The sequence below is a fragment of the Panulirus ornatus genome, chromosome 16 (assembly GCF_036320965.1).
Source record: "Panulirus ornatus isolate Po-2019 chromosome 16, ASM3632096v1, whole genome shotgun sequence".
NCBI classification, from domain to species: Eukaryota; Metazoa; Arthropoda; class Malacostraca; order Decapoda; family Palinuridae; genus Panulirus; species Panulirus ornatus.
Genome location: NC_092239.1, coordinates 34,350,829 through 34,378,462, shown reverse-complemented (window position 1 = coordinate 34,378,462; position 27,634 = coordinate 34,350,829). Strand labels below are relative to the sequence as shown.

The window sequence follows — 27,634 nt, the reverse complement described above, 5'->3', positions numbered from 1 at the left end:
ACGTGCAAAGCGACAGACGGAACGTAAACAAGGGACTCAGGGTCAGCTGATCATACCTGATGATTATGGCAAAATTTCCCTCACAAGCAGAGAGTAGACCTCAAGCAAGACTTCTAAAGTAAGGTAAGATAGTGTTAATCCCTTTTTGATAATTACCGGCAATTATATCTTACTTATTTATAGGATTCTGGTTAGAGGAGTGTATCTACGAGTCTTCACGACGGGTTAAACGACCATTTACGTAACTACCTGTGTGTACGGTACAAGGAAGAAGTTATATACATACTCATGGGGCCTATTGTCATGAATGTGAACATGAATGCATGACGCTGGGGATGTTTCTTGACAAAAATATTTCATTACGAGCCATTTAAAGTAACTAAGGTTAAAGACAAGTTGAATTCCGCATCAGGATTAGCTTTTAATACTGCGTAATTTGGTGCTCTAGTGTTTATATAGTGTATAGATAATGATATAAAAGTTGTGGGCATGATTTGGAGTATTATATCTTATTGAACAACAGGAAAGAAGATAATATGGGTTATGGATATTAGGGGAGATGTTGACTTAATGAATATATGTGAGTTAATGATACACTTGTAAGATATTAATAGAACCTATAAAATGCCTCACCCAATTGCCGAAATGGTAGTTGAAACACGTCAATATAAAATTCCTTTACTGCTGGGATTGCATGGAACATTTGCTGTGTGCTATCTGTTGGTTGAAGTAATTCAAACACTACACATGAATTGTAAAGCAAAATTTGTTGATAGCAAAGCTACTAAAGTAGGACATTATACTTTTCTTTAGCTTGCTGCACTGCTCTTTCCTGTTGAGAGACAAAACTTTCTTATTTACTGGTGTTTCAAGACTTTGTAGGTAATGGGACTTTGTAGGTAATGATGGTATTAGAATCCTTGGAGTAGTTAATGGTGGTATAAGAATCCTAGGAGTGTATGAGCTTGGGTTCTTCCTACACCTTTTTGGCATTTTTCAAACTGGTAAATTTCTGGCAGCTAAAGTTTATCTACAGAGGCCATATTTTGAAATGAAAAAGACTTGATGATTCAATCCTTGATTTTGAAGGACTTTCTGGTGATTTGGTTAACAAAACAGTGGACATGAAAAGAAAAGTCTGGCAACTAGTGAATGCAAATGCTTTTTTTTATCTTAATAAAAGTTTGGCAAGGCAGCTGGTGGATGTGAATGCTTTTCTTAACTTTATGAAAGTTTGCAGGTGTTAGCTGAGGTCTGTGCCAAAGTTAAGAGATTTCTATCTCAATATACAGTTTGTTAGGTGAACCTTATGCACTTCATGTTTTGATTGTGACCACAGATATGCTTGGATTTACTTTGAATTTTTTAGGTAAACTTAATACTGATCAGCAATAGATGTGGTCCCTGTATGATTCCAGTTTAGGGGAAAAATGAAAAAAGATAATTGATTTAGATGCTACTTCTCATTTACAACAAAAGCTAGAGTAATAGCCTGTTTTCATTAACAGCTAGAATGACTCACTTTTGATAGATACAGCAGTTTCTGATGTGTGAAATAAACTTTTTTGTGAGAAATGAAACAAGCTAATAATGCTGTGGTTTCATTGTTTTTCATACAACACCTACAGAATGGAAATAAACGAATGAGTTCTTTTCTATGCCTATTCTAGCTGTTGCCTCACTAACACAGGAAACAGTGAACAAGTACAAAACGAAAAATTGATGGAGGTACACCAACTGATTTTAAGAAAAGGAGCTGTAAAGTTAACTGGGGCAGAGATTGAGCCTTAAAAGGAACTGATATTGAATTTAGTTGTTAAAGAAATGTGTTCTTCCTTAACTGTTAAGTAAGTTTAAAGAATTCGTTGGGAGGAGGATAATTTGAAGTAAAGATGGTAAGTGTATGTGAAATACCTAGTTCCAGAAACACGTATATGATATCCTGTTCATTTTAGCAAAATGTAGTTGTAGTTGCGGATGTGGCCCTCGCTTGCCATTCTTTCGAAAGTTATTTCTAACTCCATATATGTTTTGCTGTTTCCTCTGTGTGTGTGTGTGTGTGTGTGTGTGTGTGTCACTCAAGGTTTTCATATATGGAACATCTCATGCAAGTCTTTTCATTTTTGAAATCAAGCTTTTTAAAGATGATCCATAAACTCTTGAGATTACTACATTGGTTGGGTCTAAGGTCAGGTCATCATACTCAGGGGTCGTGCTCACGGGTCGTATCGTCTTGCTCAACGATCGTACCGTCGTGTTCAAGGGGGTCATTACGCCAGAAATGAGTCCTCACCGTCGTAAACGTGATCATTCCCCAATTCTACTGAAGTTTATCCATCTGCCAGTAAGTGAATGAACCAAGCAGAGAGGAGGGTTGTCAAGGTCGGGTTCAGCGGGAGCATGAGTTAGCTCGCTGGACCAACACGTGCCAGTCCCCTCACGTGGGTGCTTGCCTGCCTGCCTGCTTGACCTTCACTGCCAGAGTTGCCTGTGCATGATGCTTTCCCCCAGGCGCTCATGCGCCTGCACCCAGGAGAGACGAGGACCTGGGTATTAACGAGTTCTGTAAAGGGATCCTGATGCTTGCGTATTTCAGGGGATTACTGAGGTCTTCTTAGGGTTATTGATGCTTGCTTTAGTGTGTTGATCATGTCCACTTATTGAGGTTATTGATGTCCAGTTCTTGGGGATTATTGATGCTTCAGGAGGTTACTGATGCTCATTTCTTGGGGTTATTGATCTGTGCTACAGTTGGTTAGTGATGTCCCCTTCTAGGAGTTTATGATGCCTCAGGTGTTAATGATGTCTTCTTGGTGTTGTTAACTTTTACTTCAGGGTTATCATTGATGTCCACCATACGAGTTTATGTAGCTGCATTTGAAGCTGGTGAAAACTCCGGGGGGATGTTGATGTTTACGAATTTTTCTCTAATTTCTACTTTGTAACCTCCCCCAAAAAAAAAAAAAAAATAAAGATGTAAACATTTTTCTTCGCTAGGATGCTGCTCGCTTCTCTATAGACAAACAAAACACTTTAATGCGTGACCTCTTTCCCTTGAATTTTTAATACCTCTCGACTAGTTTCCCCATAGAATCATCCGTCAGGTAACTAATTGACCTCATCCTTTTTGCAGGTCACGTTCATTAGTGGGAAGATCTGGCCTGGAGTACAAAGCAGTTTTTTCTCTCCTTTAAGGGTAAGTAGAACATTAAATGTCTACCACTATCATGGGTAGTTGGAGATCTTAATTGTGGTTGTGCATGTGTAGTCACAACCTGTCTTCATATACACCTATGTTCAATATAGATGCCTCTATACATCTAAACATTGAGCCATTGACAAATGATTTTCACACCACAAATGAGGTGGTTTGTATTTGCCAGCATACTTAGTCTAAGATTAATTTCTTGTATCTGTATTGTAGATAAAGCTATGGAAGGGAGTCACTAAATTGCTATACTTTGTATATTGATTGAAGTATTTTGCTTATAGATAGAAAAGTTCCGTATCTCACATTCAACTCATTGGACGAAAAAGCGTTCAGCATATAGCCATGTTGGAATACGATCGATTGATGTTTAAGAAAGGTATGGATATCTGATGCATCTAGATGTTATATCTGTAGGTATATTTCCTTTTCTATATGATGTGGAAAGGTACAGAGGAGCGAATGTGCTTAATTTCGATGAAGTGACGATTCCTTTGATGATGGACCAGTGAGATTAATTATCGTATGTCGGCGTTGGCTGTGGAAACTCTCTCTCTCTCTCTCTCTCTCTCTCTCTCTCTCTCTCTCTCTCTCTCTCTCTCTCTCTCTCTCTCTCTCTCTCTCTCTTTCTCTCTCTCATGATCATTTGAGAACCCGCATGATGCGAATGTCACGTCTGTTTTTCATCTCATCGCATCTAAAATTTTCCCTGCTTGATAAGAGGAAAAAATGTATTTGATATTTAGTTGTCTGATGGTGTGGTATGCCATTGTAATGAAAGCTGCTTGGTAACATGCAAACAGTGTTTGCATAATTAAGCGTAGCAACTAGTGTCAGTCTAAATGTCATTGTCGTAAGTTTGACCCTTTCATCGCAATCCTTGAGCTCGACAGTACGACCCTTGAGCTCAGCAGTATGGCATTGCAATTCTTGAACATAACCACGTCCCCACTGGTATAATGGCATGGCCATTAACCCAGTCCTAAGGCCAAACCTTTATGCCCGAAGGTCGTGCCGTCATGATCAAGGGTCATATCGTCGTGTTCAAGGGTCGTATCGTCGTGCTCAAAGGTCGTATCGTAGTGCTTGAGGGTCGTAGCTTAAGTGTTCATGTTTCAGAAGAAAGTGAGAGAGAAAGTCTTGGATTTCGTTTAAGCCTGTGAGTGATACATTCGTGAATTCGAATAAGAATGCGCTGTTGAATATAGGATCCCGAGATCAAGGCTCTCTATATCGCTCTTCTCAAGTCGTGGCTGTAGGAAAAGGAAATTGAGAGTTAGCTCAACATTGGAGCCAGAGAAGGGGAATGTTCATGGGCGTGCTCGACTGTATTTTCAGCTTAATAGCTGCATAGATTAAGTAAACCGTTTATTGCTATTATTATTATAAACACGTAAGCACAAGTAAAGTTTATAATTAGTCGTTAAACAAATGAGAAAAAATTAAAGATCACTGTACAGTGTACTTAACACGTAGGGTGTTGCCTTAAAAATAGTGTATGACAAACGTTGTTGGGTGTTCGGCCACCCCCTCACTTGATCAGGTATATATAATTGGCCTAATTAGAATTTTATACCTAGAAGATTATCTGTGAGCTCATTGCTCAATGGGGGACATTGCCATGATACGAGGATTCCAGACGTGAAGAGAAAAATAAGAAACGCTATTTACTAAGCATATTATTTACTGTTATCACATTTACATTGGTTAATATACCAGTGGACTTTCGTTTTTTGCACCAGCGATCGTAAATGTGTTAAAAGGTGGTGGAAGGGGGATAACAACGAGGCTTCGAAGCCATGGCAACGGCTGCCCACTCACCCACTCGCTCACCAACCTTACTATTTAGCCAAAAGGTTCTCCGTAGATTTTTGAACGACTCTGACGTGATTACAGCGCAACATGTCTGTGCTCGAGGTTTTATGTAATAAGTAATCTAAAAGAAGCCAAGCGAGGATATTTTTTTCCTCGAAGACTTAAACGCATCATCATCCCAACCTTGCAGTTCGTGGGTCCAATATTAATTTTTGATTCTTTTCGATAACATGTTTTGATTCACTACGCTCTGTGCCAGTACTTCTCCATCGTTCTTACGTTGTTACCCTTTGCGAACGAAATTTTACAGTGAAAGATGTTTTATGTGATAGGCAGCAGTGCAGTTGTGCTCTTTCGTAGAATGAATTTAACCTTTTGAGCATGACTGTATGATCCCGCAAGCACGACTGTGTGACGTCTGAGCATGGTGGTAAGGTGCTGAAGTGTATAAATGACTTATACACCCCAAGGGTTGTATCGTCGTGCTCATGGATCGTGCCGTCATGCTTAAGGATCGAACCATCTTCCTCAAGGGATTAAATTGTGTGCTTTGTACATGAACGTGCTTTGTACATATATATTCTCTGGAGCCCCTCTGGGGAAGTCGTCAACATCCACGTGTGCAGTTCTAAGAGACGTAGAGCCATGACCTAGACTTTTCAACCCGTATTACCATAATTGGAAAGGAAAAATCGTGATTCAGTTTGCGTCGTGAATCCAGAAACAGTTCATGCAAAATCCTGGTAATGTGGTTCAGGAAGTGACATTTGCGTCTTAAGATATTACATTCCAAGTTCGGTCATGTTGCGCTCATGAATCTGTCACCTGTTGCACTTAGATATGACGTTTGGTTATATGATTACTTCGACGAAGCCACCAGCGGTGATAATCATTCCTTCATGGGCATCTTTCAGCCATTTTGCTAGCAGCAGCGAGTTGAGACCGTATCTTGGCAATTTGTAAGGAGCTAGGAAAGATATACTTTGTCATTTGACTTGTAACAATTTTAGACTTTTTTTTTAATATAAGGAGTTCAGGAAGCTAGGGCAGGTTCAGTGCAAGGCCACCATACCCAAGCGTCGTAACGTCGTGCTTAAGGCAATAGAATATTGGATTGTTCTTAGTGGCCAAATGTTCTGAAATATTACCACTGTCTAGTCACCATAGTTGCCACCCGTTCACATTTTAATGTCCTGATTATTTTTATGCAAGACATCTGCTTGACTAAGTCTTTGTCTTTAGTGATGATTGGCAAGGAGCCCTCTACTTTACTATCCTGGCTCCATCTGTATACTTTAAGAATATAGGATATTGTCACTGTCCTCCAGCAGATAACCTCGTCATATACCATCAGGTCTTCTGGTAATGTGGCTCTCCCGTTGTTTCCTTACAGCTAAACACAAAAGCTAACAAAGGCTTGTTAGGCGTAAGATTCTTGTGTTGTAGAACGTAGTTTATTTCTGGTTAATACTGAGGTCTGTCTTCTGGTTGCAGTGTGTGTGAGGTACGACGACTTAACCCTGCGAGTACGACGATTTAATTCACCGTAAACAGGAGTTAAGTCGTATTCAAGCAAACTCATGGGTTGTCTGCAGTCATATGATTACAAACCACATTTGTCGTTGCCGATTTAGTAAAGGAGACTTTCTTATCTATTATGTATGATGGAAGTCTTTTTATGACTTGTATACTGTGTTTAATGTTCTGTAATCGTCTTGACCATGGTGAAGGGCAAGCAACCAGCCACTGTAAGGAATACTGCTAAATGACAGCAGCTACTGGTTCTTAGCGTGTTTATCCTTCTTGGATATGCATTCCCATGTCTTACGTAGTCTAAATGGCTTAGGCGAATGTCGGGCACGATTATAGTTTAAATTCTGAACCATGTATTCAAAAGGAGGATTTCCGTGCTGTGACCTTAAAGCAACGATTCGAAAGTCACCAGCATTTATTAGCAGGCAATCCAATACCTTTTAAAAGGGAAAGAAGGAGAGGCAAAGAATTAAAAGAATCAAATGCACCCGCCAGCGGGGAACAAGCACTGATGTGGCCATTTATGACATCTTTCCCGATGTTGAATATTATAAGGACATGTTTTTGAGAAAATTTTGAAAAATCATGATGTAACAATCAGAGCCCTACATATTTCATCTTAAACATGTTTGATATGTATACAACGTATACGTATACAGCTTTGCAACCTTCCACATATATAAACAACCTCTGATAATGCTGTACTCAACAGAAACGGATCCCTTGAAATAATTTTACTATGATCATCCAAGCTGACCAGGAAGACTCAAGAAGCCATGATGGTATACCTTTATCAGCGGAAAGATACTGGGTTTCATTGAATGAAAGGGCATCGCCCTTAATTCACACTAGCTCGTACAGGTTTAATTCAATTTTGTGCACATTGTCCTTGTTTGCTTTTGTTTCAGCCGGAATTTTTTTTTAGATGATTTTCTAATGAAATATATATATATATATATATATATATATATATATATATATATATATATATATATATATATATATAACGGATTCAGCTTGCCCCAAAAATTTACTAAAGTCCAAAGTTATCGTATCCAAGGATCATATCTCTGTGCTCAAGGAACTGATATTTGCAAATCCACGGTTTACCTACAAGCATCGCAACGTGTCAAAGAAATATTTTACATCTGCCTTACGGCTAGTTTTAAGAAAATAAACGGGAAGAAATATGTTTGATAACGTGTAGATTATGTTCCTCCTGGGAAAGTTGTCTGTGTATAATTCGTATTTGACAGAGGGATATGAGATCAATAAATGTGCGCACGCTGGCAAGGAGCGCAGGTGAAATATTCGAGCGAGGAGGAGGAGGAGGAGGGCTTTGAGCCTTGATCAGACTCTGGCCAGTTGCCATTGACGCACTATAGAAGACAGGTTCGCCATCTCTCTGCTCTTCCTCCGGAAAATTCATACATGTAGGTATTATTCCCGTGCAAACAAGGGTGGCATGCGTAGTGGGAGAGGATTTCGTCTTAGGGTTATCCTTAACCCCTGAAGATGTTATACTATGATTTTTTAGCTGTCGGATATTGCCTCAGTGCCAGTGTAAGAAGAGAGGCATAGAGCTTTACCAAAACATTCAACCAAATAACTTCTCGTAGCTGTCTGTGGCGTAATTGTTATTATTATGATTATGATTATTATTACCATTATTTACCGTTAGTTTGTGGCAGTTTAGTTGGACTTCAAAGTGTCAGCAGAAGGCGTCTCGGTATTTTAAAAGTACTTGTACGTAATAACTGTGTGACGTGAAGTGTCTTTGACGTTCACGGTGAGTTTTGACAGCCATTGTCAAGGTTAAGTATATTGTAGCCACATGCAACGTCAAATATTAACTCTGTACCCACTCTTTGTGTCATTCACCCTTGCCTCTTCTCATCGCACATCAAGGCCTAGATAAGATTACCTCAGTATTATCATAATATATTCTTTCTGCCATTCTTGTGTCGCATAGGCCTACCCATATTTGATTTATTCATATCATTGTTTAGACGTTGCCCTACATACCTATGGGCCATAGTTTCTTTCCTTCGTATGTTTCCTTCTTGCTGATGATGCAGTAGTATTGGCTCGATCTCTGGCAGGGGCAGAGCGCAACCCATGGCAGATGTTCATCCTTCTTGTGATAGATCGCGGGGAACCAGTACAAGTTAAGGGTGAAGCACCACACTTAATAACTGCTCGAGTTTCCTCAGGGGTGTCCATGCAAATAGATACGAAAACTTGGAAAATCGGTGGAATAATTTGTGATGAACACCTACACGTTATTTGTATAGAATTAGAGCGGTCAAGTATATCAGTTCAGCAGCTTCCTCACAGATAATGATGAACTATTAAACCAAGTTCCATCGTGGGACTATTTGAGACAGCCAAATATTCTCTTAGATCAGATGGTATTGTGTATCACTGACGATTAGGTTAACAAGCTTAACGACTGTTTTGATTATATTTGAAATATAGTGGTTTTCTTCTACTACCTGTATTAAAAAAGACGAAATAAGGGTTCCCTTTTCTCACCGTTGAACTGGCTCGTTACACTGAAAGTTTCGTGGCACAAAGCTTGCAGTAAAAGTCACCCGAAAGGAGAAATCTTTTAATGATCGCTTGAGCTTAATCAGGTTTAAGACCGAAGTTTAGCAGAGGTTGGTTGTCATTGGCCACTGAGCTTAGCCACTTCTGAGGGAGGAGTCAGGCAAGACTGTCCGTCTTCCTTGCTTTCCAGCCTTGTCAATCTCGCTCGGCCTTTGGAAATGTGAAAATATAAATGGTTTAATTTAGAGGGCAGCAGTTTCGTGCCTCGGGATAATGTATGGAGGTCTTACATCATTTTTCCACCCATTGCATACAAACTAGACTAGTTGTATGTCTTTATTCATATATCTGGTAATTGAGTTCAAATATTGTGAACAAGGCTGAGAGTTATAGTTAACGATTCCATACGGAATATGTCCTTCCAAACTTTGTGTGTAGGTGGGTAAAATGCAAATAAGGTCTAATTATTCATTTGTATCTGTTTAATACAGGAATAGTTATTGTACACTTTTGATACCCATCTTTTTTATTTTTCCTCATGCTTTTTTTGGAGGATTGAGACACTTGTACCATACCATAATGGAGTCTTTTTTTTTAATTTGAAATCAAAATGTAAAATTCCAATAATGAGTCTGGAAATAAAAGTACTTAGAATTAGATGTTGAACCAGTCATTTGTAAACTTGAATTTTATGTATGGGAACGATCCAACTCCCGTTGCTGATAAAGTAAGAGTTTTGCATCCAAATTTTTCTTTTATTCATATTTTGATTTTCGAGGAGGCTTTTGATCAGGGACAAAGTGAGAGCCAGGCAGGCTCAGCTGTCGCCACCACCTGTGTTACCTGATCATTTAATGCCAAATCATCTTTCACGAGGGTCATGCCTTCCTGTTCAAGGGTTGGCAGGACCTTTTTGGACGTTGTAGCTTGTTAACGAGGTGATGATGTCTAGTAATTGAGTCTTGATATGATAACCTTTATACACCCGATGATTAACTAACGTTGTGTATATTCACTGTTGCCCACTTGCTATTTATATCGTTACCTGTTATAAAAGTTAATTGGCCACGTAATTGATTATAGTGAACGACTGTTGTTCAAGAAGCGGCCAACAGTATTTGAAGTATATTAAATGTAATCAATTTAGATCGTAATTTCAGAGTTAAAAGGTCTCAGAATCACAGATCAACCCCAGAGTATTAGCATTAGAAGTACAATCTCTGCTGAGATTTTTCAAAAATCTATTTTGAGAAAAATGACGAAAATGCAGGTAATAGTTCAGGGTATTCATTGTCTAGTTTTGTTATGTTTGTCATGTAATCCAGTGTCTGGATTGTCAAATGTACTACATCATGCTGTAGTATACTTTTCTCAAGTTGAACAAGAAAAGCAAGTACACTATGTCACCAGTTCAGCAACACTGCTACAACTGTAAGAGGATGATAATGGTTTATATTTATGCTTAATATTTGCTTTTCTTATTAGGTGATCTTTAGGAATTGGTGCACGTTCATTGTGCTGAATGCATGGGATAAGCACTTTTGGGCGAGTAATTTTTACACAGTATTTTTATCCAAACAGTATTATACTGTCTTATATTCTGTGAATGATATTCCAGTATTGGTAATTGACATATGATTTTTTCAAGATCAAGAATTATGAGTGGCATGAATTTTTTGTGCATGTAGGATATTTACCTTTGAATTTAATTTCCTATACGATTACCAGTTTTTTCATGTGATTAGCAATGGAAAAATTGTAGTTTATGGGTGACGTAGAACCATCACTGACTTTGTTATACTAAGTTAATGTTCTGTAGTCATGATTACAAACAAACTGGCAGAATTTTATTTGGTTATTTTTTTGTGGTGATGATAGTGAGGAAGGCTTTGAAGAATATGGAAAATGTTTGATAATAGTTGGTGAATCATGTCCAAAAAGAAAAAATCAACTAGACCCATTAAACATCTCACCTACTTTCCACTAAAAGCCACCATCTGCCAAGAGTATTTCCTGGAGCTACTTTTGTTCTCAAAGACCATCAAGATGATAGCATTTCATCCTCCAAATGGGCTATGCTATCATGTCATTTTCCCAGCTTGGAAATGGAAGCAATACAGTAAATTATTTCCATCACCATTTGCCCAATGAGAGATATGAGAGTTCAGCAGTAAATTATTTCCATCACCATTTGCCCAATGAGGGATATGAGTGTTCAGCTCCACAACAGTCTTCCGAAGATTGGGGCAGCAACACCTTTGGGATGTCATATTGCCAGAAGTGCGTTTTACCAACATTACCAGATTATAGGTTTACTGAATAGATAAATGCAGTTTACAGTTTAATGGAGAAAAATAGCTATCAGTGACAAAGATGGAGATTATGCATAATTTCATATATTGCATATACAGTAAAGGATTATTGCAGGCAATTTTTTTCAACATTCCAATAACAAAGAGAGATTGTTTGGTATTTCTGATTTTTGTATTTGATGTTTTAGATATTTGGTAACCTATATGCAGAGATATAGCAAACTTTGTATTGCATTACAAAAAGATTTAACATTTCGCTCACTGTATTTCAGAAAATGCCTAAGGTATCCGTCCACTGGTTCCGACATGGGTTGCGTATACATGATAACCCTGCCTTGTTGGAATCTATTAAGGATGCTGAGAAGTTTTATGCTGTATTCATCCATGACGGAGAAACAGCAGGTCTGAAAGTTGATGAAGTTTTATTATTCTTATTGATGAAATTGCAGTAAATTGGTAAATCCTTGCATGTAGCAAAATTTATGAGAAAACAGAGGAAGGGATACTTTGTAAATTTAAGTTTACATGAACTTTTTATTTTGTATTGGATGAGAACCACTCAGGCTTTCACTATGTATAATAAGTTTAATTATGTTGCCTACTGTTGTGACTGACACCGAAACCTCATGAAGATAACCTATATGTGTGTAGGGGATGTGGATTACTGGTAAGGGGCCTTATTTGCTTTACCTCTTTCACCATTATTTTTTTAACAGAATCATTCCCTGTCATGGCATATACTAAGCTTTTCCATCTGTAGTTCTTATAATTACTTACTCCTCCTTTACTTTCATACAGTAAAATAATTACTGCCCATGTCCAGTCATTTTGCACACTGCCACTTTGCCCACTTATGGTACTGACCAGATCCACTCTGCAGCAATTTCAGCTTCACTCTTCACCATCTCACAAACCACTCCAATTTAGAGCATTATTATTGTGCTCACTTCTTCCTTGTTAATATCCCTCATCCCCTACATATGTTGCTCTTTATCCCTAAAATCTTGTTAAACATTTATTTTGTGTCAAGCACTACATGATTACTGTTCCTCCTCCTCCTGATGGGCAGAAGAGAGCGAGAACTTGGGGATCACCTGAATACTTATGCATAAGTACCTCTGATGAGATTTTGCCATTAGGGTTATGTATGAGGAGCATGCATGATAATTGTGAATTTAGTGATTTGAAAAGAGTACCATAAGAGTCATAAAGCAGTCAGCTTACACAAAAGGCAAAGATTTAAATATGATGCATTATATTATTTTGTATGGTTAACGGTGTGTATTTTGATAAAAGGTTATGTTTTACAAAAGTAGATTAAAATTAGTCACTCTGTGGTATGTCTTTGTTGTAAACAGGTACAAAAATAACTGGATACAATCGACTCTACTATTTAACTGAAGCTTTGAATGACTTGGACTCCCACTTCCGTGAACTTGGTTCTCAGCTATTTGTTTTGAAGGGAGAGCCAACAGAAATCATTAAGATTCTGCACAAGGAAGCAGGAATTAATTGCATTACTTTTGAACAGGTAATTAAAGTCAGAATTTGTTTCTGTATTAGCTTTTTTTTTTTGTCCAGATGCTCATTTATCTATGTATACCATGTATGTATGATTTTTATTAAATGTAGGTGTTAAGGAATATCCCCAAGTGTGTTTTAAGTCACTGGTTATATTTCAATTGTGATAAAAATTTATGAGCTCAGCAGTGTAAGGAGATCCCTTTGTGGACTAGCATCATATTTTATTACAGTGATAATGATTTGAGAAAGCTAGCATAATACCTACCTTTTCCATCAGCTTTGTAGTTAGTAAGAACAGAACTGAGTACGTTTTTATAAGTATTGAAGCTAATAGGATTGACGGTATCAAGTTGATTGTACAGATACAGTTTTGTTTGGATGATCACTTTGGAATATTTAGCATCAGGCTTCTGTCAAATAATTTTTTATGAAACTAAGTTCAAGAAAAAAAAAAGAATTATCTGAAGAGACTGGTAAAAGGTGGAATATATATATATATATATATATATATATATAGTAAGAAATGCAGCAAAGAATCACTAAGATCAAAGCTAAGCCGCATTACTTTATTAAGAATAATAGGATGTTACAGTGACATGAACAATGCTATGGACTATAAGGTTTCAGAGGAACAAGCAAGAAATATTGTGGTGATTTTACAATGAACTACCAATGAAAGATAGCTGGAACATATTGAGGAATTATAACATACCCTGGTATGGCAAAGTAACACTGTCCAGATTTAGAGTGAAGGAGATTGGGAAATGAAGACTGATGTCAATATCTTTAGAAAGGCATCACCAGTGGAAGATGTTAGCAATATTTTGAAGATTCATTAAAATTCTTTAGGCAAGTTAAGATAGATATGTTCATATTTGTTACGAGGGGGAGCAAAATTGAAGTGATCATGCAAGAAAAAGTGGAAGATAGGAGGTATAGAAAGAATAGAGGAAGCAAGTAGCAATAGATCTGGAAAAGATAAAAGATTCATAGTTGTCTTTTATAACTGTTTTTCAAAATATTTGCCAGGCTTTAGTGAGAGCAACAGTAGCATATGAAAACTCCAGGTTTTGGAAATTTTATTGTGGTGGTATCCTTGTTAGAGATAGGACCACGCTGATTCTCAGAGAAGTTTTTATCTTTACTTGACTGTTTCTGTTCGATCTCAGTTTTCATTTCTGGGGCCTTTCAGTTTACCAGACTTAACTGTGAACCTGATAGGTTACCTCAACATTCAAAACAATTAAGGGTTTAATTTGTTATATTTTGCTGTCTTTTATTAAATTGGTTTTTTACAGATAAATAATATGAAAGGTATATTTTAGGACTGTGAAGCAATCTGGAACAAACGTGATAATGCAGTACATCATCTGTGCAAGGAACTTGGAATTGAGTTGGTGGAAAGGATCTCACATACACTGTGGAATCCATTTGAGATTATAGAGAGTAATGGTGGCCAGCCGCCTCTGACATATGAAATGTTCCTGGTAAGGCACTTTGTATTTCATTAAGTATATTTTTCCAGAATTTTCTTTAGATATTTTTTCCTAGGGATGGGAGAAAGAATGCTAATCCTATACATCTAGCAAAGTCACTCAACATCCTCACTGGAATTTATCTTTGGTATGGCTGGAGGGTGACTGGCCTTGGGGAGATAGTATTGTGTATTGCCAACTTGGCAACCACCCAGGACCAGCTTGCAGCCCAAAACTCATTGTGTTTACGTACATTTAGAAGAGTCAGTTGCCTTGTGTAAATTTATGTCTTGAGGAGTTCAGGGGTTAAGATTGTTGAACTGCTGTGACAGGCAGGGGTCCATAAATTTGCCCATTATGGAAGAGTGCAGTAAATGATGACCTAATATTAACCTCCATGTACTGTTCAGATTGGTAATTACACTCAACTTGTAAGTGTGAATGTTTATGATTACCTATTTTTGCAGCACGAGGAAGACGTATAAACATTTTGATTTATTTGTGCATATGTAATTACCAAATTGTACTTTATAGGAGAGAGTTCTACACTTGTGCGAGTCCCATCTCTTGAATTCTTAATTGTAATAACTTCAACATTTCTACCCATTGTCTACATTTCATAGCTCATTCCATTCATGCACCAGTATTTGTGTGCATAATATGTCGGGAGTATGCACATGTTTTTTGAACAGACACTGTCAAATACTTCAGAATGTAATATTATTAATTAGTTCCCTGATACTCCAGCAAGTAGCACAAGCTTTGGGACCACCACCTCGACCATGTCCCAATCCTGAGTGGGACAATATTATGTTTGGAGAAATATCAGATGAACTTGCAAAAAAATTGAAGGTAAGGATTAATTACTTTATGATAATGCCCATATTGTGGTTGTTGTATGATAATGAAACTTTTATTTTCCAAACTTTTTGAAATTGATGATTATGTAGACTGTTTGATTAAGGAGACTGTCTGATATATGTAGACGATAAAATTTTTCATGAACTTTCCTCCTCTCATAGAAGTAGTTGCTCTGCAGGACACCATCCCTTTCCCATTTCAGTCTCTCTTCCACCAAGAAATATTAAGACATTCCACCTGCCACCCCTGTCATCATATGTTTCATTTTGTACAGCTTTTCCTCTGCTTGTCTTTCATTTAGCACAGTATCCATTAATGCATGTTGACCTTCAGCTTCTTTCACCCATGTATAGCTTGCATGCAATTTTTCTTTAATCAAATCATCATTCCTCTTTCAGCACACTATCTAAGGTTTTTTCAGTTACCACATAAACCTAGGACCCAATGCACCCTAATTATACCTTCTGTTGTCATCACTCACCTTTCCATTCTTCTTCACTTCTTACACTTCTTGGATACCAACCACTCTCAGTAATCCACTTCTTATCGTCTGCCTTCAGTTTAACCCACATTGACCTAAAATTCAGTTTCTTGTATCCTTTAACATGGTCCCATACTTCATTCCACATCAAAAATGCCACCTCTTTCAATATTCTTGTCCATTCTCTAAGTCCATACTCTGTTTAGTATAAAGTATATCATTTTATGATTATTATAAGATTAATACTTCTCAGAAATTGTGAATGAAACAGATTATTTGATAATTGTTCACTTCTTTCCAATAACTTCTTTCGGTATTCTTCAGCTGTATCCGCATGTCCCTACCCCAGAGGAGCTTGGTTACACTCAAGACTGTGGGGAGTCTCCTGTATATGTTGGGGGTGAGCATGCTGCATTGGCACATCTTGAAGATCGTCTTAGAGTAGAGGAGGATGCATTTGAGTAAGTGTTTTCATGATAATACCAATATTAATGATACATATTTTCCAAACATGTTCACCATCATCAGTATTAGTGAGGTAGCACCAGGGAGGGATGAAGAAATGGCCTTATTTGCTCACATCCACTCTCGAGCTGCCATGAGCCTCTTGTTTGCAGTCAAGCCTGACAGACCTTGCCTTAGTTTCCCCTAAGCACTTCAAATGCCCTAGACCAGCCCATTGACAGCACATCATCCCCTGTAAACCACATTGCTATAATTTACTGTGACCCTTACATATCATTTACCCACCTGCATGTTCAGGCACCAAGCCTTCAAAGCATTTTCCAGTCCATCTTTCCAACTCCCTATCTACATCCAGGCCCCACAGACCTTTCCATGGTTTACCTCAGACAGTTCACATGCCCTGGTTCAATCCATTGACAGCACATCGACTCCATTATACATCATTCTAATTCAGTCTGTTCCTTGCATGCCTCAGCCCCTCCTGCATGTTCAGGCCCTAATTACTCAAAATCTTTTTGAATCAGCCACCAGTACTGTATCATTGACGAACAACAATCGCCTCTCTTCCCAGGCCCTCTCATCCCCAACAGACTGCATAGTCTCCCCTCTTTCCAAAACTTGCATTTACCTCCCTAACCACCCCATCCATAAACAGATTAAATTACCATGGGGACATCACACACCCCTGCCACAGACAGACCTTCACTAGAAACCAATAACTCTTCTCTCTTCCTACTCTTACACTTTCTTTACACCTTAGATCAAAACTTCACTGCTTCTGGCAGCTTACATCCCACACCATATATCCGTATTTCCCCCCAATACATGCTGAAATGAGAGTAATTCTTTTATTTGAATGAGATGGTCAGTCAGCACGTGAAATCAGTGCGAGTGGAGAAGTATCAAAATTTTTAATGAGTTTAGGTATAATAATAGAAACCAGTGTAATCACCAGAAAAGTAATTCCTTATGTACATATACAAAGATTAAGCCATATTGAAAAGCACTAAATCATAAGAACATGGTTTTCTTTGTTATTGACTGAATCAAAGGTTTGTGTAATGAAAGATTGAATTTTTTTTGTATCTTTGCAGAGATGGCTATATTTTACCCAATCAAGTTAATCCAGATCTTCTAGGCCCACCAATGAGCATGTCTGGAGCCTTGAGGTTTGGCTGTCTTTCTGTAAGAAAGTAAGTTTTTTCCATTAGTTTTATATGTAATGCATTCGTGAAGGCCGTCTCTCAGTTTTATGGTTGCCTCATTAGTATGGGGAATTCTGTGGAAGATATTGATTGTTAATAAGGGGTCACTAGATCTAAGACATGTAGTAGTATACATCCTTCGTATGTTTGTGGCTGGGTCTACTTTGGACAGCCTCCTTATTTAACTCCATTTATGAGCTGTACGTATGAATTTTGTTTTTTGGATTTATTGTTTTTGCCATTTTCATTTTTTTTCTTAAATCTACATGGAAGAGAGCAAAGTTAAAGCCAAGCTTGTAAACCCGAGTACAAGATCCCCAAAGAAGCCTCTGAAATAGCAGTGGAAGCTTTTGAATAGAAATGATACCATAAAATGAAAAAGATCATGAACCAACAAACATCTGACAGTTATGTCATTCACATTAATGTAGGCTTTCACCAAAATTGCTTTAGAGAATCCATTGATATACCTTGAGAATTTTTCCTCTGGTGCAGGGTTTTGAAAGCACTCTGTTGCATGAAATGGTATATGAGTATTATCTTGTTTGTAATGTAAAACAAAAACTTGAGAATATGGATCACTTTATGTCAGTGTGATTATACATTTGTAAATATTTATTTGTGCATGTAAGGAGGGAGCTTCATGCTTTTAGGGTCCCATCTCAATCGATATTTGTAATTCATACTTCTAAGCTTCTCTGCATAGTCCTCATTCATATCTTTCCTTAGCTTGTTCAACATGCTTACTACTCCATGCCAAAGAAATATTTCTGCATTTACTAACTAATTCCTCTGTCCCAGGTTCTGGGTTTCCATTAGATTTTAAAGAACTAACCTTGTTGGTATTGATGAGGCCTTAGATATCATGTTCCTCAATTTTAGACATATTAAGGACTTTCCCTAATGTGAGGAAGCATCTTAATGAAGAGACCTTTTGTTCATCAACCTTTGTCCTTCATGTGTTACCGAGTCCAGAAAATTCATTGGATAAAAAATAATAGTTTCTGCGCTTTGAAAGCAGGTTTGAAGAATGTTTGTACCTCCCATCTATCCTTCCAGTAAGTGATTAACTTTGATATGTGAATGCTTATTTTGTCCAGTTGGGGTAAGCGGTAACGGAAAGGGATTGTGTTTACTTTCCTGAACTATGTTTGATTGACCAGCTGAGGATTGTCCTTTAGAAGGTTGTTTGATATGTTTAAGTACTTTAGACTTACTAGAACAAGATTTCTTTGGTATTAGGAGATAAACTAGCATACTTTATTGAAATTTTTTGCCAGTGCAAAATCTGCTTTTTTATTAGAAATTATTCTTTCAGTTTTTTGAAATGTTGATTGGAGGGTAATGTAAAGTTGAACGACTATGTGTGCATAATGGAGAGAATTATTTACAAGTCTGGTCTTAACATCACAAAAGATTTTATGTTTAGGAAAGTAGCTTCAAAATTGAATTCAATGGAGGGGACTCTTTAATTCACTATTATTTTTCCAGATTTTATTGGGATATACACAATGTATACTTCAAGTTATACAAAGGAGAACCACCCCCATCCCACTCTCTTACTGCACAGCTCATCTGGCGAGAGTTCTTTTACTGCATGTCTGCTAATAATCCCAATGTAAGTTTGGACAAGTCTAGTTTAATTTAGGTATTGTTGCATTCATGGTACAGCCAAATGAAAAAGTACAGGGCCTCCTGCAGTCATGACCACTTTAGATTATTCTTCAAAGAAAATTGATACATTTTTTGGTTATGAAGCTTCAAGTTCTGTGGTAGAATGCATGTTGTCCTTATTACAGAAGATAGCAAAACAACTAATTAACATGGGGGATGGGAGCACACTCCCAATGCCAAATAGTCTTTTATAAGTTGATTTAAACATGAACAGGAAAATCTCACTGTTCTTTACAAGCTATATAATGATGGCCAATATCTCTGGTTTATTACCCTTGCATGAGCAGTAACATGTGAATGAGCATGCAAGACTTCTCAAAAAGTATATTTTAAAGTGGTTGTTAAATGCCAACTTATTTGATTGGAGTATAAAATTAAAGAGCAAACTTGATAGATTATGTATCTATGAAGATTCTACTCTGAATAGATTTCTCATTATTTTTATACAACCTGAGGACCTATATTATAGGGCTATTACAGCTATGAGGCTACACTTCATGCAAGAGCAGGAAAATAATGACCCTGTAGAATGAAAGTGTTCTCCTTTCCATCAAACGAGGATGGATACAGTCTTGCTGAAGGAGATTTCTTCCTCACATTTAACTGCTTGCTGGCAAAATCACATGTATTCATTCTGTAGATTTGTTTTCTTTTAAACTATTCCCTCTGTGAACTCTCTCAAGTGGATGGCCATGGCAAAACTCTTCATAACTGGTAGAGTTATGAAAAATGAATTGTGTGAGTCAAGTATTATGTGTAACAAAGAGAGATTTGTGTGTTTGTGTACATTATGCCAGCAGTTCACTTGTGGGTGAGGCAGAAGGAAAAGTCAGTTACCTGATACCCAGGCATATAGTACTGATAACATCCCTGGTTGATGGCAGCTTACCACTTACTACGTATTGAATAATGTCTTATTTTATTCAGTGGATCCTTTACTATATGACAGTCTCATCCTTTTCTTTTGTGTGCAGTATGACCAGATGAAGGGGAATCCAATCTGCATCGACATTCCATGGTATACTAATGAAGATCATCTTACTGCATGGGAAGAAGGACAGACTGGATATCCATTTATTGATGCTTGCATGAGACAGCTTCGTAAGGTAAGTAATCCAGTGTGATGGAAATTTTAGGATTAGATTATTTTTATGATTGAATCACCTTCAGTGGCTTACCTAGAAGTGATGAACTAAAATTTTTAAGTTGTAAAATCCGTTTTTTTACATACATTATATATTATATTGATTGACAATATTGTGTAATGTAAAACTGCTAATGGGGAACCCCATCTATACCCATGACATCAACACAGGAAGATCCCTTATGTAAAATACCCCTCATACAAACAGAGGTATACATGAAGCAAGGCATGCTTTAAAGAAGGCTTGGTGCCAGTTCACTTAGTAGATCTTGGAGAACACTGAGAATAGTTCAGACTTCTTGGACTTTGCTTCCCAGAATGAAGGGAGGGGTAGGGACGCAGTCATATACAGACACAAGATACTGGAGAACTTACGACCAGACATAGCCCAGTGAGGGAGGGGAGTATTCAAGAACCCAAGAAATCCAAATACAGGCAGTATGTATCTCAGAGTTTCAGTCCAGCACTATGTAGGGTTAAGTGTAGACATTATAAGAGGGCAGCTTTGGCTTGTTAGAGCCATGATCTGTGAGTTTCAGTCCAGCACCATATAGGTTTGTTTGTAGACATTATAAGAGGCCAGTTTTGGCTTGATAGGGCCATATCTCTGTAGCTCCTTGCCATAAAACATCAGGAACCTGACAGGAACATTTGCTAATGCCTTCAGTAATTGCATAGACAGTTACATTCATACCTTACCAACAAACCTGTTTAGACACTCAGGACATCAAGAAGTTGTAGCAGTAATAGGACAAGAGAAAGACAGATGCCTTCCCTCATCATGATTACTGAAAATGAGCCCTAATTTTTTTCAAGTGACTTTAAGAACAGAGGCATTTTAGTCAGCCCTTTTCCTTTGGATAGGACTTGCAATCTTCAACAAAATATCTTTTTGGTGACAAATATATCCAGCAGAAAAAATCAGCTGTATTGTTTTAGTCATCACTGGTACTATTTGTGTTACCCACTTGTTTATTTTTCATTTTGTTTTACCTCTTCAGTATGAAAATAATTTGAAAATGGCTAACCAACTAGTATAGCCATTTATTCATTGTTTCACTGGTATTAGTGCACCGAATTAGGCAGTTTAATAGATATAGCTATTTTTCAGATTCATACCATTGATTCATATTTTGCAATTCAGATTTTAATGAACAATATTTCAAATGGCAGCTTTAGTCTTTACGCATATTTTACTTGTTTTGCAGACTGAAATCTTTTTAGGGAAAGTTTGATTATCAGTTTTTTCGGTTTCCGGATATAACATAATTTGTTACTAATAATGTTGGCAATAAAGATTTTCAAACATGTCCTGTCACTCATAAAATGCTCATAAAATCTTATTTTAGGAAGGTTGGATCCATCATGTTTGCCGAACTGCAGTAGCATGTTTCTTGACAAGAGGAGACCTATGGATTTCTTGGGAATCTGGACTGAAAGTGAGCATTCCATTCCTCTTTGTTTGTATGCTGTGCCAATTTGTTTAGATAGGGCAATCCTGAGACTTCTGCCATGGTCAACCCTCAGGAGTGGAGTTCCTTGGGGGAATGAGGCACCAAAGATAAACTAATAATAAAACCCACTGATTTGACAAGTCAGATAGTTCTTTGTTCTATCTATCTCTCTCTCACTGACAGCTCTTCCCTTTGGTAACTCCCTCAAGATGGTGGCCATGGCAAAAGAGTCTCCATAACTATAGAACTCCAGTGCCACTTCTTAGCCTTTATTGCCTCTCCATTAACAAGGCATTGGCTGAAAACTACTCTAGCACATTGTTTCAGAGGCTTGCACATATTGTTCTTACCAACTACTTCTACCTATTGTCTGCTTAATATTTCTGCTCAATGTTACAATATTACAATGTTTCTACCTAGAGCTTCTGTCTAACATTCCTACTTCTATCCATTGCTCCTACCATTTTGCCAAAAGGCACTTCCATAATTCAACAAGGCTATAAAAGACAGCCTTTCTCTGATAAAATTTTGCTAATATGGTGTTCCTTGTTTTGTGTAATGAGTCAAGATGAAAATTAATGTAATCTTTTGGTGCTTAATATATTTACTATTTTTTCATAGGTCTTCTACAAATACCTGATTGATGCAGATTGGTCAGTATCAGCAGGAAACTGGATGTGGGTGAGCTCTTCTGCTTTTGAGCGGCAATTGGATTGTTCTACATGCATTTGCCCTGTCAATTATGGAAGAGCCATTGAGCCAACTGGTGATTACATTAGGTAAATTTCATTCAGTTTTAGCTTATTATTATAAAAATAAACAAAAAACTACCAAATGGCTGACTATCTATATTTAGTATAATGTTTCCTACTGCTCAGCTTGGTTCACCATGAAATGTCTGGTATTGGGAGAAAATTGTGATAAAAATGTCTGTGTATATATATGTATACGTTGAGATGTATAGGTATGTATATGTGCGTGTGTGGACGTGTATGTATATACATGTGTATGTGGGTGGATTGGGCTATTCTTTCTTCTGTTTCCTTGTGCTACCTCACTGATGCGGGAGACAGTGACAAAGTGTAATAAAATAAAATAAAATTTATACTAGCATGTTTTCAATCTGAGGCATACAGACTATACATGGTATATTTTTAAGATTCCATTGGTACACCTGAAAATAGGTATTTTTTGGGTAGCATAGTCATATTAGTAATGCACTTTAAAGCCTCCCATTACTTTCAGACCAACTTTACTGCAATTTTCAGTCCTCTTTTTTCTTCTTCCATTCGACCTTTTAGTTTCTCTTACCCTCCCTTGTCACCATTAGATCAATCATAATTTTTCACCAGCACCATTGTGTTCCTGTCATTTTTATTCTGTGTTGCAAGTTGAATCCCTCTTTTGTACATCAAATATGCATTATTTCTCTTCCAATTTATTGTATTCAACCATCATAAACAAATTTATGGCAGTTGGCTGTAATTACCAGTAAATTCAATTACTTGAATATGATTAAATTATTTTACCTTTTCTTCTCAGACAAGCTGCATCAAACTTTCTTTTTTCAGACGTTATGTACCTGAAGTTGCCAGGCTACCTCAGGAATATATTTTTGAACCTTGGAAGGCCCCCTTGAAAGTGCAGGAGAGGGCCAAATGTATTATTGGACAAGACTACCCTCAACGCATAGTTATTCATGAAGAGGTTTCAAGAGTAAATCGTAAGGTAAAAGTCCAGAAATACATTTTTCATCATTTGTCAAAAATACACTCTTCAGCAAATGAAAAGGAGAGTATTTAGTTGCCCTGTTCACACACACACACACACACACACACACACACACACACACACACACACACACACAAACACACACACACACACACACTAAACAGACTCCAAAGTTGGTCTGATACATGATTTATGAAATTCATCTCAAGCAAATGTAAAGTAAATAAAGAATGGACAGAGTGAAAGAAGGCCTCCATATGATTAGTATTGAGCAGAAAATAAGTGTCAGGATGGTAATTGAGAAAGACTTTGCAGTCATCATCATCATGACATAGACAGTGAACCCTTCTTTTGAACGATGTAGTGTTAGAGTAACCAAGCAAGAATTTTGATGAGAATATGTAAAGTTACTTTTATAGTGTAAGAGGGGAAGATGAATCGAATGAAATAGCTGGAGTTGTGATTTATGCAGACAGCATAGATGTATGATAGTAGTAGAGAATGTTCAAGAGACGGAGCCCTTCCCATGCAGTACAAATGTATGATTATACACCAGAAATAAGTAAACTGAGTTACAGAGTAAGGCAACCCTCCTTAAATTTGCCACCTTGGAACAGCAAACACTTCTCAGAGAAAGGGATAGATCAACCAGAGGACTTTACATGAAACTAAGCAAGACACTTGTTTAGATGTCAAAAAGTATTCTTATAGTAAAATTGGTGGCTAATGAATAATATAGATGAAGACATGGTAAATGCAGACAGCATACAGATATTGAGTCGTATGACTGTACAGAATCATAGAGAAAGAAGGCTGCACAAGTTTAAAACTCTTTACTCGTAGAGTACATGTGGGTACTAGCATTACTGACTGTAAGTCCATGGAACCACATGGGTTAGAATGCTGGGTGTGGCAGTGGGCTGACAAATGGGTTTTGACTTAGGCTTGGGTTTGTGTCTACATGTATAGGAGTGAAGACATGGTACATTAATATAGATTAAGAAATTCATTAATAGTAATCACACACACACACAGGCCTTCTTGGCAGAGTGGCTAGTGTTGCTGACCATGAGTCCACGACAGGCCAGCGGGTTTGAATCCTGGGCATGGTGTTCAGCCTACACTCAACTCAGGTGTTCATCCTCCCTTTGGGGCTGGCTCATAAATGTGTTCTTAGCATAGGCTGGGGTGTTTAGATGTGTGCATACATACATAGGATTAAAGAAATGATGTATGTATGTTTGGTGAAGAGATGGAGCAAAATGAGTATAAAACTCTCTCCCTGTAACGTACAAATACTAACCACACATTGGTGACCTGAAAGGCCAGGTTAGAATGGAGAGATTACATAGAGAGCAAATTTTTTTTATTTTCTTTTTTTATTTTTTCTTCTTAAGCAGTGTTTCTTGTAAGTGATGGGCCTAGTGAATGAGTGAAGCACTGGATAAGTTAAAATAATAAGTTTATGGAGATACCAGTTTTTTAAGGCAAGGTTAAAACTGATGCTTCAAGTTGAATACACAAGTTTTATTTAACTCAAAACTCAAGAAGCATCTACCTAAAATGTTTCTTTTTACAGATGATGAAAGATGTCAGCCAGAGGTTGAAGGCAGTGCCCCCACATTGTTGTCCTTCCAGTTCAGAAGAGACTAAAACCTTTCTCCGTCTCCCCAAGTCTTGCTTCCATAATGTGTTATAAGAATTATATTCTTTTAAACATATTCTTATAAGGAAGACATTAAGAATTTCAACAACTCTTTTTAATTTTTTTTCTACAGAAGACTGAAAGGGAAAATGTAGACTTCTTTGCATTGATAAGATCTTTGACGAGTCTCTACTCCCAGTGATACAGCCTTGCCAAAGGTAACTTTTCACTCGTGGTATAACCTCTTGCAGATGGAACCCAGCAACACCTCCACTTAGATGTATAAAGTAAGGTAGATCAACTGCCAGTGTTAGTAAGAAAATCAGTATCAAGTTATAACTACCACCTAAAAAATTTTCAACATTTTCTTCAGGTGACAAAGGTAACTACAAGACCATTAACAGGATCCTTATGTATGTGGCCCTTCAAAAAAATCCTAAGATATTCCTAAACCTATAAATTCATAAATATTTATGAATCATAAATGAAGTAAAGTACAAAATAACTGTCCATGTAAAATTTTTCTTACCATAATGTTCCAATTTTTCACGAAATTTTCTAACCTGCAAGCTACGTATTTTTAATGCTCAAGTTTTGCTGGTAATATAATATTTTGAAGAAAGAAAATGGGATAAACAATGTAACATTTATTTGGTTCCAAAAATCCAAGCAGTGTCACACTAAGACCCACACCTTCCCCAGTATACAGTAAGACTGTAAAGTCCTTGCATCACTAACAGGTGGGTGTTTTCAGTTATCATGGTGTTGGGGAGCAAATAATTCTTCCTTAAGATGCCATGATGAATCAGTACAATGATTTGGAACTAATGAGTGATGTTTTACCTTACTCATTTGGTAAGGCCCATGCGAAGGTTTTTATGCAGGACAGTATCCTGTGTCACACTGCCAAAAGAGTTACCCAGTGGTTAAAGGATTGTGAAGTGCCCAACTTTAGTGACTGGCAAGGCAGTAGCTCAGATCTCAATCCTACTGAGAATCTCTGGTCTACTCTCATACGCTACTTACCAGACCATGACACTTCATCCGTCCCTAAGTTAGAAGTGGCCACTAGAGAGGTCTGGGCTTCTGTATCACTTGAGCTCCTCCACAGCCTAGCTAGTACATGCCCAAAGGCCAGATCAAACAGGAGGATGAAAGGCATGCATGGGATACAGTAAATAGGAATGATTTGGTACGCAGGGCTTGACATGCTGTCAGTGGACTGAACCAGGGCATATGAGGCAGCTGGGAAAAACTGTGGAGAGGCCTATGAGTCCTGGTTGTGGATAGGATCTGTGGTTCCAGTGCATGGCATGACAGCTAGAGAAAGGCTGTCTGCGAATGCAGCCTTTTTTCACCAGTTCCTGATACTGCCTCTCAAACAGGGGAAACAGGAAACAAGCATGATAAAAGAATGATTTAATGTGATAAAACATTTTTTGTGTGATATTCTTATAAGAAAACAATATAATTATAGCAAATTAGTAACAAATCATTGTAAATGAGCATTACAGGATTTGCTTTCTAGGCATTGTAGAAATGTGCAGTAGTCGTTTGCAATGCAGAAATTCTCTGAAGCCAATAGCAAAGAAATTAGGAAAGGAATTTTTGTAGTAATGACTAGGTAAATGATGAAAGGATCATATGTATTGTTCATCTTATGAGCACAGCAAGATTACTGCTTGAACCTACTTCTACAGAAATTTCCCTTTATACTGAAGAATAATTCACTGAAGTTCATGGGAACAGGATACATACAAAGCTCTTGAATTGGTTTTGGAGGTTTCAGGCAAGTAACAGAATTGTCTGCAAAGATGCGCAAACGTATGCATGACTGAAGTAACTAGATTAGCAAAATTTAATGTTGCAGTTATGGTTGTATACACAGCAAAGATATTGAAGAGGTGATTTATTTTCCAAAGACTTTTATACTTTAATAAAGAATATAAGGAAGTGATTATAAAAATCTTATACTTTAATAGAGAGTATAAGGAACTAATTATTAAACTTCTATCAGTATTTTTAGTACTATTTAACAATATTAGAGCATTTCTTTGTCAGATATAACCCATTACATCATCCTCATCACCGCTTGTATAGGTATGAATACATGTATAATTGTAGATTTACTCGGCTTCAATTTCTGTCCATGGCATGATAAACTCGTTGAATTTTTCTCAGATTTGGTGGTATTGCTGGGTTTACTGACCATTTCTAGTTAGAGATGTAGTAAATTGTTCATTTATATGTTTGTCATGAATTTGTAATGTCATATTGCCCCATCATCAGCTTTAGTGTTATTTTCAGTTGTGTCAACAATCAGCTTACTTCAAAGATGGAACCAGCCTTCTTTTTGGAAGGATTTTATTATTAATTATTTCATTCCTACACTGATTTGATTATTATAAAGGCTGGAGTTATGTTTACAGTTAAACATTAGTACTTCTACAAAATGTTATGTTAATTTATGACCTATAAAGAATGATGGATGGTAAGTCATCGTTGCATACATACAAAATTGAATTTTAATGACCAGAATAAACAAAGTACAAGTGAA

General features: G+C 37.3%; 1 protein-coding gene across 2 annotated transcripts; it reads left to right on the top strand.

The window, feature by feature from the left end:
- On the top strand, positions 1-27,634 carry cry (circadian regulator cryptochrome). 2 transcript variants are annotated; one of them, XM_071671550.1, is made up of 14 exons: positions 1-123; positions 3,134-3,196; positions 11,691-11,820; positions 12,777-12,949; positions 14,268-14,429; positions 15,165-15,269; positions 16,084-16,220; positions 17,319-17,417; positions 18,921-19,047; positions 20,078-20,209; positions 21,597-21,686; positions 22,323-22,480; positions 23,273-23,429; positions 25,012-27,634. In XM_071671550.1, the coding sequence occupies exons 3-14, from the start codon at positions 11,694-11,696 to the stop codon at positions 25,129-25,131; spliced, it is 1,587 nt and encodes a 528-aa protein (XP_071527651.1). In that variant the 5' UTR covers positions 1-123; positions 3,134-3,196; positions 11,691-11,693; the 3' UTR covers positions 25,132-27,634. The 2 variants fall into 2 exon arrangements, with proteins under 2 accessions (XP_071527651.1, XP_071527652.1); XM_071671551.1 differs by lacking the exons at positions 1-123; positions 3,134-3,196 and adding an exon at positions 7,858-7,989.